Below are 10,587 nucleotides of genomic sequence, written 5' to 3'. Positions count from 1 at the left end.
AATTTCTTGTGAATTGTTTAGTATTATTTGATCAAATTAAAAATAATAATAACACATGCAACGCATGTGCATCTTTTATTTATATATATATATATCTTTGCTTCGCATTATTAATGTTTAATGAGAACTTTAATAATTACGTTCAAGTGGGCTTCTGGTACATGTGCTGATGCGTACAGATACGAGAAATTTTTTTAATATCATATATTTCATGACAAAGGCCATGTGCTTCTTCTTCTGGTAGACCCCTTCTTAAGGTATCATCCACTCCGTCCCCGAATTGATACGATTCCAATATATATATATATATATATATATATATATATACACTCATCCGTACAAAATACACATCCATTAAGATCAAAACATTACGCACACTTAATTTTCATTCGAACACCTTCGCACGAGCCATACATGGCGATTCGGTTCCCTTCTTTGATTGCGAACGCCAAGCAATTTCACAAGCTTCAATCCCTTCTGAATAGAAACCAGTCGGATGTGCCGAAGGGCCATCTTGCGGTCTATGTAGGAGAGTATCAGAGGAAGAGATTCGTGGTGCCCATATCATACCTAAATCACCCTTGGTTCCAAGACTTGTTGCGTCGAGCGGAAGAAGAATTCGGGTTTAATCATCCGGCGGGTGACTTGACGATCCCCTGCAGCGTGAATGCGTTTGTCGAACTCACATCGAGGATGCACCTGTCGTGATTCAAGAAACCTCAACTTTTTTTTGACTGATTCGTTAGCTATATATATTAGAGTATTGTACGAGGAATTCTTGTGCTAATATCATACGAATCCGTGATCTGGAAATATTTAGCTATTTATATTATATGAAAATTTTAAAAATTATCATATTGTTATATGTAGGCGATCTTTTAAGCATTGTCCTTACGCGCGTAGAATTACAGAGATTTTTCGCAATTGGAGGGCCAAGAATCCCAAAAATATCATATAGTTATAAATATATATATATATATATATATATATATATATTGTCTCACGTGTTAATTTTCTAAGACGAATCTCCGATTCAAACACAACTCATAAAAAAATTTATGTCAAAAGTATTACTTTTCATTATAAATATGAATCGAGTTTAACTAATAAAAAAACATATTTTTTGTGAAAGATATTTATTTTTACACTAGCAATTTATAATTCTTTTTTTTTTCCTAGAAAAGAGTAAACAAGAAAATTATACAATGATTGAAAAGGGCAATCCACAATTTCATTGGATAAGGGTTTTAGATTTAATTTTATCCGTGAATTCATCAAAAATGGATGTTAATATAGTAATATTGCTTCTTCTTTTTTTTTTTACATTACCAGTGTTGAAATAAGACTAGACATATAAGCAATATCCAAGCGCAAATTCAACAATATTCCGTGCAACGATCAACAATCTTTCGGTGTTATGTCAGTATGACATAATAAGATCTGAAAAAAAAGCATTTTTCACATATCAAAATGCTTGGAAATGGAGCAATTTTTTTTTTTTTTTTGCTTGAGAATGATATTGAGCCGTTTTCATTGGAGTGTTGATGTAACGTCAGTGGCAAAGCCACGAATCTAACGTTACTCGAGTTAGAATTTTAAACTCTAACATTCTTTAATATTTTAAATTGATCTACCCGAACTAATATCAAATTTATTCAAAATTATACAAAAAATTACATACAAAGTTTTTTAAAAAAATTTGGACCACCCGGGCTAAAGGAGGCTGTACCTCCACCCCTGTGTAGCGCTAACTTTCATCACATCAGCAATATCGAGAGACACGTAAGTACTCCGACAAAAATTACTAAATATACGAAAGGAAAAAATCAGCTTACTAAAAATAAATTTCGACTAGATAAATAAACAAAACCCGAATTAATTATGAAAGTAAATAGGATTTTTTTTAAAAGTGCCTTTTTCAAAGTTGATCTCTTTACGAATAGGCTCAAGATTGGAATTATATAAAATTCGACGAGCACATAACCTACCATATTTGGATTTTGGGCTTGAAGAAATCGACTACTTTTTATAAGTGTGGAGTCGAGTCATTCGATCACATTATTAAATCAAAAGTCATATTTTTTGGAAACCACGTACCAAAGATTTTTAAGAAGTGATAGGGACATATATGCTTCGATAATTATAATGTATTGATGATGAGAGTATATAATTATAGATTTAAGTTTGAAATTACTACATAACAAAAAGGGCCAAGTAGAGATAGCCAGAGTCCTTGAAATGGTCCTTTTATAATTAATATTAATAATCGGACCGTCAATATTTTAGATAGAGAAGTGTCCAAATCAACACATTTTTTTACGAGGAACATTCTTTTTTCAATAATCAAAAGTTATCATATACAAAAGTCTGTCAAGTCATAATGGAAAATCAACAGACGCCCAAAATAGAAGTGTAGAAAAAGAAATTGAAAATTTTACCATAACATGTGCCACCGCGTTAGCCGATCATATGATATAATATAGATGTGATACAATTGGACCCTTGCTCAACTCTCCGATCTCTGCCGCAATGGTTCCCATGTACCCAAAATCCTCATGTGGCTTGATGACTGCTTGCATCGTCAATACAGATTATGACGTAACATATGAATGAAGTGGCCGAAATTTTGTAGAGAGAAGAAGGAGGATTTTCGAATAATGTGGTGGTGGAGGCTAGAATTTTTTAAATTATTAATGAATTCTTTTTCACCCTAAGCCTAATACACATATATAAGCTTAGAGTCCATTAATTAAATTAAGTACTAAAAGGGCTTAATCAATTAATTATTCTAGTCCAACTAATTTAAATAATTAATTAATCTTTTAAAGTCCAATTAAAAACCTTAATAATATGTATGTTGGTCTTATACTCCTACAAGCTCATTATATATATACCCATTACATTTAATTTAGATAGCTTATAAATTCAAAATTTGAATTTAATATTTAAATTATAAATTCAACTCCTTGAATTTATCACCTCCAAAATTTAATATTTAATAAACTCAACTTTTGAGTTTAATAAATTAAATCCACAAATTTTATAAATTCAACTCCTTGAATTTATTATCTCCAAATTTCATAAATTCAACTTCTTGAATTTACTATATCATAAATTCTACTCCTTGAATTTATTTTCTCAACTCTTTGTGATTCAGAATAATATTTATTCTTATTCGGGCTTACCCTTGTTAGCCCCATTCTTTTCATCAACACCTTGATCAAGAATGTCAGAACTCATTTCTGATTGCACCCATCGGATTATGGTAAGAGCGTCTAGTAGCATCGCCCCATGATCCCCTAGGTATCACTGATAGTGCCTGCAAGAACCAGTCGACTATGATTAGCGTACAGCACGGTCCCTTCATCTCATATATCCCGATCGAATCTGCAACCATTGGTTCACCGAGGGTTGCATATTTTAATTCGATAACTATGTGATAACTATAAATAGTGGCATCGCATGTACGGTTGGAGAACTCCTTCTCTAACGTATATCTGATACTCTGGCCAGAGATTCCACGCACTATAATTTCATCAGATCACATAAGATATCCACACCCGCAGGTGAGCGGTGAATCCTCGACTACAATGCACTGGCTCATATATGTGTCGCAACTATACTGAAACGTCCTGCCCTTTTTATTGCTTTAAAAGTACTAGAAATTTTTTTTTTAAACCTCACTTAGCATCGGCCGAACCATAAAATATTTTTGACATCATTTTAAAAATAAACATCCAACTGCCATTTAAAAATCCAAAGGAAAATATTTTAAAGCATAAAATCGTCAAACATTTTACCAATCTAAAAACTTTATTTGAAAAGTATAGCCCATACTATAACCTCTCAAAAATCTCTCATAACATAAATAAAAGACGTAAAAATATTTTTAACATTACTTAAAATCAGAAATAATAACTAGTGCGGAAAACTAGCGTCGGTCCTCGGGTTATGTGCACCTTCAGTCCAGCAAAGTCATCCATCAAAACCTCCATTATCATATTCATAATCAATATCACCTGCATCAATCACACCTAGTGAGTCTAAAAACTCAACACGTCATATTCTTGATAACGAGTAATACATAATACAGTTAACATATAACAGTGAAAAATACTTGTACTTAAAATATCGTTTTCATGAAGATGCATAAACTTCAAACATTTTTCGTAAACATTTTCATGATGCATAAAATTTTTAAATAAAAACATTTTCAAAATATTATGCATAAACATTTTCATATAAACGTAAGCATATTCATATTCATATCCATATTCATATCAACATATTCATGTCCTCATATTCATATTCATATTAACATATTCAAATTCATGTTCGTGTATGTTGAATTCAGATCGTGATTGTGACTCGTATTCTTAAACGTATTGGGCGATGAATCCATCTAAAGAAAACCACAGTACTGGGCGGCGGGGACACCAGCAACACTCTCACGGGTCAACTGGGCCTTGACCTACGTATTAACATATTCGTATTCGTATCATGTATTCGTATTCGTATCCGTATCCAAGGAAACACGATCGTCGGGCTCCCACTGGGACCATAACCCTCACGATATTTCCAACATATTCAGTAGTCACAATCCCTTCACATCCTTCAACAGGTTATCATCACTTAATAAAAACATGCATAATATCATTTTTATTTTGAAACCAAGCATGCAACATATCTTTTAAATGTTCAATTTAAATCATAAAAAAAATCATAGACATTTAAAAATCATAACTTAACATATTAAAAATCATAAACATCCATGAACATTTTTAAAATCATATATCAACGTATAAAAATTCATAAGCATGTGAAATAATCATACTAGCATATTCAACAGCAAATAGGGCACTGCCATGACGTTTACTAATTTCTAGGTGTAAAATGACCGTTTTACCCCTGGACATAAAATTTCCCGTTTTTGACATTTTCTTAATTTCATTGACTATAAAATGTCCCAAATAATTATTTAAGCCTACATAAATTTTTCTATATTTTTATTTGGCTTAAATCGATGACTTTTAATTTAATATTTAAATGTGACGTATTAATGCGTTTTAATCCCGAATTAAACCAAATCTTAATAGAAAATTCCCAAATTAAAAACTTAGACTTATAATAGTTATTTAAGCTTAGACCTAATTTTTCATAATTTTATAAAGTATAAAACTAGGCTTTTCAATTATCTCGTTAATTAGCGTTTCGTGCGGCGATTAAATCACGAATAAATCCAAAACTCGTTATTTTGATCCCAAATTTTAAACATGGTCTTTTTAATATTTATTCTACCCTTCCAAGTCATGAGCCACCCCCGTGGACCCTTGGATTTAATTTTAGTTTTATTATTTTTGTTTTTGACACCTTATCGCCCACACCGATCCATCTCCTAATTTACTCGAGCCACGCCCGAGCCGCCTCAAGCCAACACCTAGCCAACTCATCTAGGGAACCTACTGTGCAAGCCCAGCCCCAAAACATGAACCTAACCCGCTCAAATTCTTGCTGGAAGTCGACCCATGTTTCTGCAAGTGTGTGAGTGTAGTGTCCTTGAACCATTGAACTCCTATCTAGGCTAGGACTCCTCCCAACCCTTAACCATCGAGCCACCCTGACCCCAACTGACCCTGGACCACGCCCAGACCATACCCAGACCAACCCAAGCCCCTGGACGTGATCAGCAACCCACTGAACATGGACAGCAACCTCTCGCCTACTTGCTGTCATGAGCCTCAATCTCACGTTTTTGATGCTAGGCTTCTACCCATCGAGCCACTCCTTGAACCATCCCCTCAAGAACCCTCCTAGGACCCTAAGGACCTAACCTAGCCCAGCCCAGACCCTCTGGCCGAGCCCCTCTTCCTTGCACACGCCGATCCCCCTGCGCTGCCCATAGAAGCTCTCGGGTGGAGTCCTCCTTGATAAGGACTCCTCCCCAACCCATGGTCTCGAGTCCTAGCATGGCTAGGACTCTTCCCCTGACCCATAACCGTCCCTAGCTCGCCCTGGCTCCAAGCCCAGACCGAGCCAAGCCCTCAAGCCCCAAAGCCGAACCCCCTTGAACAACAACCCACACTCACAGTTCTTTCTAGTTGCTGCCTACGTGTTTTTTTTTTGTCCAGCTTTTGTTATTCAAGTTTGCAGCTTATTTGGTGTGTTTCTAGGACCCTAAACTTTGTGTAAAACACCCTTAATCCATTCCCTAACCATGGCAGCCCTTTAACACAAATCAAATATGATTTTTGAACCAAAACACAAGAGTTTACCACAAACATAGACATAGTTACGAAAATATCATGATGTGCAATTTGTTTTTCATGCAAAACACAATTAAATAAATACTATGGTGTGATGGATGAGTAAAAAAAGAATATGGCGTGCCTTTGCGTTTTAAACGCACGAAAAACCGTTGACGATTGCGAAGAACGGAGCAAGAACCGTGGCTTGAAATCTCCTTGAAGCTTCCACCGTTTATTCTTCTAATTTGTGCGTGTGTGTTCGTGACTTTGGTGAGTAGATTTCAGAAAGTAGGTGTAATGCCCTAGATTGTATGTGGATAAAATGAAAAGATGAAGTGTTGCTTGAAGAAAGGGACCGCACCCGCGCCTAGAGAAGCACCGCACCCGCGGTGCATGGACAGAAAAATTGGTCATTTTACAGTAGGGTCACCGCACCTGCGGTCCAAGAAAGAGTGCACCCGCGGTTGATGGACAGAGAGTTGGAAAGTATTTACAGAAATGACACCGCACCCGCGGTTCAAACGTAACCGCACCTGCGTTGATGTCACCGCACCCGCGGTTTTATATGTAGCGCACCCGCGGTCGTCGATTTTGGAAAGTGGATGAACCGCCGAAGCTTGAGCGCACCCGTGGTTCCTGAACTACCGCACCCGCGGTCATGCGTGTTACTTGAAAAATATGACACTTACCCCTCCACATGCAAGATATATATAGTGTGTGTCTTCATTTCTCTCCTAGCACAGCTGAGACCACCGAGAGAAAGGGGAAAAGTTCAAGGAAAGGGAAAGTTCTCTTCTTTTAAAGCTAGTTTGTACAAGAATTACACATCCAAACTTTAATCCAAGCATAGAACCTTGCTCCTTTCTTTAAGGGCTGCAAAAGGATGTAAGTTTGGGTAAGTTTTAACATGTTTTGAAGTATACATGTTGGAGAAATGCTGATATACTTGTGATAATATGTTCTTGAGATGATTGATATCGTGGAAATGCAACCGGATCGAAGAACGGATGTTGTATGCTATAGTTATTATTTTCCAGCATGTTTAAAGTTAACTTGTGCAGATTTTGAGTACTATCATATGCTTATGATGATGATTATGAGTTGAGACCTATGAATTATTGATATATGTGGGAGTTGGATTGACCGGTATTGAGAAATTACGTCTTTATGCCGTCAAATTGTACCGAGATCAAGTATTGAATTGGATATGTGTTGATTGAGATTAGAGATTGATAGAATATGTATCAACATTTCCATTTCAGATTTGATAGTGACAGATTCGTCATCGAGACTTCGACATCGACAGACATTGTGCGACGAAAGGTATAACTCATGTTTTGTTTGGGGAAGACACAACTCAAATGAGATTTAGTTTGAGTTTCCCAACAAAATCACATACTAGAATTATCGTTTATCTTTTGATATGATTGTGATTTGTTTATAGATTTATATTCAAATCTCTTGATATGATGATGCCTTGTTTATAGATTTATATTCAAGCCTTTGAGATAGGAGAGTCATTGGCAGACTTGCCAAACTAGATGTTCGGTGGTATCGACGCTTCGGATCAGATTCACTCCGATTGCAGATATTCGATACAGACTTGACCGAAGTCTAGGAATAAGACGTACAATTACCCCGATTGGGAGGGTAGGTGACAGATAGTGACGTCTTATTCACACCGGGATCCCTAGAGTAGAGTCGATTCGAGTCAGGACATGATTTGATTTGAGTTGCATGTTTAGATAGATCGGTTTCATAGACTATGTAGCCATTGTTATTGCTTTTATGCATGATTTATGATTTTGTATCAGCATGTATACATGTTTTATACTGGGATTTGTTCTCACCGGAGTTTCCGGCTGTTGTTATGTCTGTATGTGTGCATAACAACAGGTGGGGCAGGATCAGGGTCACGACAGAGATGAGAGATGGACATAGCGTGGTGATCACGGGCGCAGAAGATCACTAGTGATGTTGTACTAGATTTGTACTACTCGTAGTTTATGGTTTGTATTAAACCCTAGTGATGTGTTGGTAGTAAGACATGACATGTATATTATATGTGTTGTAATTAAATAAAGAAAGATATTATGTTTAGTGTTTACATTTGAATTAATGTTAAAAAGCAAAATTTTGACCCACATTTTTGAATAAAGATCCTATTAATCCCGAAAGGAATTGAGTTAGAGCCCGGGTCCCCACAACATGTGGTATCAGAGCAGTAGGTTCTATAGACTGAGATAGCATAGAATGAGCGGGGTAGATTGAGTCTTCTTCCTTGCTTTTGATGTGCTAACATGATTCAATGCTTTCCCTATTATATGTTGTATTGTATCTGAGTTGATTTACAGCATATACTTGTAAAGACTGAATCAGAACCGATTCTGGATCAGAGGTATATGATCAGAGGAGGGCTGAGACAGATTGTATAGATTGTATCTTAATCTGTTTGATAATCAGATATGCCGCCTAGAAGGATACCGCAACCAGCTGCAAGACAAGTGCCAGAACAGGGGAGTACGTCAGGTACCCAGATGGACGTAACCGCTACCCCGATGGAGACTCTGTTGAAACGGTTTCAGTCATTCCGACCCCCGACTTTGAAAGGCACAGAAAATGCAGTGGATTGCGAAAGCTGGTTGGATGATATAGAGATGTTATTTGAATCACTTGCCTATACAGATGAACGTAGAGTGAAGCTGGTTGGGCATCAATTGCAAGAAGTGGCCAAGAGTTGGTGGCTAACGGCGAAACGAGCCTTAGAACATCGAGGTATTGATATTACTTGGAAAGTCTTTAAAGATGAATTTTATCAACGTTTCTTTCCAGTGTCGTATCGAAAAGACAAAGGGGTCGAGTTCGCCAACTTGAGACAGGGGCAATGGAACATAGAGGAGTATGTTGCCAAATTCTCGTCCTTACTTCGATTTGCACCTTACGTAGCAGGGAATGATGAGGCAGTGGCCGATCAATTCATAAATGGTTTGAATCCGGATATCTTTACCCTAGTGAACACGGGGCGAATCGAGCGAAGGGAGCAGAGGCTGGCTTGATTAGGCAGCGAGGAGCTTCCTATAGTGTTCAGGGTCAGAGACCGTCACCGTTCGCCACACAATTTCCACCTCCTCCTCCTCGATTTGATAGTGGAATCAGTGGTAGTGAGAAGAAAGATTCTTTGAAGGCTAAGGGTAAGCAGTTCAAGAGAGCAGGGAGCAGTTCATCGAGATCCAGTGGGTCAAGACAGAGAGGTCCTGGCCAGAGTACAGATGTGACAAGTGTATATTGTACTACTTGTGGAGGCCGACATGCCACAGAGCAGTGTCAGGGAGTGATGGACAGATGTAACATATGTAAGCAACAAGGACATTTCGCCAGAGTTTGTCCCCAGAGAGGTGCCCAGAGATTTTAGAGTGCAGGGTCATCAGCATCAGTGACTCAGCCTGAGAGGCAAGCTTCGTCTGTCCATTCCTTCCAGCCCATGCCTACACAGTCCCAGCCTAGAGCCAGAGGTGGCCAGACAGTGAGCCAACCTCCCAGACAACAAGCTCAGGTATTTGCATTGATGGAAGAGCAAGCCCAAGGTGCACCAGACGATGTGATTGCAGGTAACTGTTTTCTTTGCGGTTATCCTGCATATGTATTGGTAGATATAGGTGCATCACATACATTCATATCAAAACGTTTTGCATTGACGCATGCATTGCCTATAGAGTCATTGTCTACTGTAGTGTCTATTTCTTCTCCGTTGGGAAGTGGTCTGATATCTGTAACTTCAGTTAGACATTGTATACTACAGTTTGAAGGGCATGAGATCGATTTAGAATGTGTTGTACTTGGTTTATCTGATTTTGATTGTATTGTCGGGATTGACATGTTGACTAAGTACAGAGCCACCGTAGACTGTTTTCACAAGATTGTCAGATTCAGACCTGAGATGACAGAGGAGTGGAAATTCTATGGTAAGGGTTCCAGATCTCGGATTCCCTTAGTATCTGCTCTGACTATGAGTAGATTGTTGCAGCAAGGAGCAGAAGGGTTCCTTATTTATTCAGTAGACTTACTGAAACCGAGCCCGACATTGGCAGATTTGCCAGTAGTACGGGAGTTTGCAGATGTATTTCCTGACGAGATTCCAGGGTTACCTCCAGCCCGAGAGGTAGATTTTAGTATTGATCTTATTCCAGGTACCGCTCCTATATCTCGAGCTCCGTATAGGATGGCGCCTATAGAGTTGAAGGAATTGAAAGCACAACTAGAAGATCTTCTAGCCAAGGGATATATCAGACCCAGTGTATCTCCTTGGGGTGCACCAATGCTATTTGTGCGCAAGAAAGACGGT

At 37.8% G+C, this 10,587-nt stretch overlaps 1 protein-coding gene across 1 annotated transcript; it reads left to right on the top strand.

The window, feature by feature from the left end:
* The first annotated feature begins 225 nt into the window (after positions 1 to 225).
* On the top strand, positions 226 to 837 carry LOC142518185 (auxin-responsive protein SAUR23-like). Its single transcript, XM_075620908.1, has one exon. The coding sequence runs from the start codon at positions 415 to 417 to the stop codon at positions 706 to 708; it is 294 nt and encodes a 97-aa protein (XP_075477023.1). The 5' UTR covers positions 226 to 414; the 3' UTR covers positions 709 to 837.
* The last annotated feature ends 9,750 nt before the right edge of the window (positions 838 to 10,587 follow it).

The sequence above is a fragment of the Primulina tabacum genome, chromosome 1, assembly GCF_025594145.1.
Source record: "Primulina tabacum isolate GXHZ01 chromosome 1, ASM2559414v2, whole genome shotgun sequence".
Classification (NCBI taxonomy): Eukaryota; Viridiplantae; Streptophyta; class Magnoliopsida; order Lamiales; family Gesneriaceae; genus Primulina; species Primulina tabacum.
Note: the sequence above shows the minus strand (reverse complement) of the source record. Positions and strands in the feature narration are given on the sequence as shown.

Bases quoted from the DNA above. Each gene is read 5' to 3' on its own strand.
- LOC142518185 (XM_075620908.1), top strand. From the start codon at position 415: ATGGCGATTCGGTTCCCTTCTTTGATTGCGAACGCCAAGCAATTTCAC.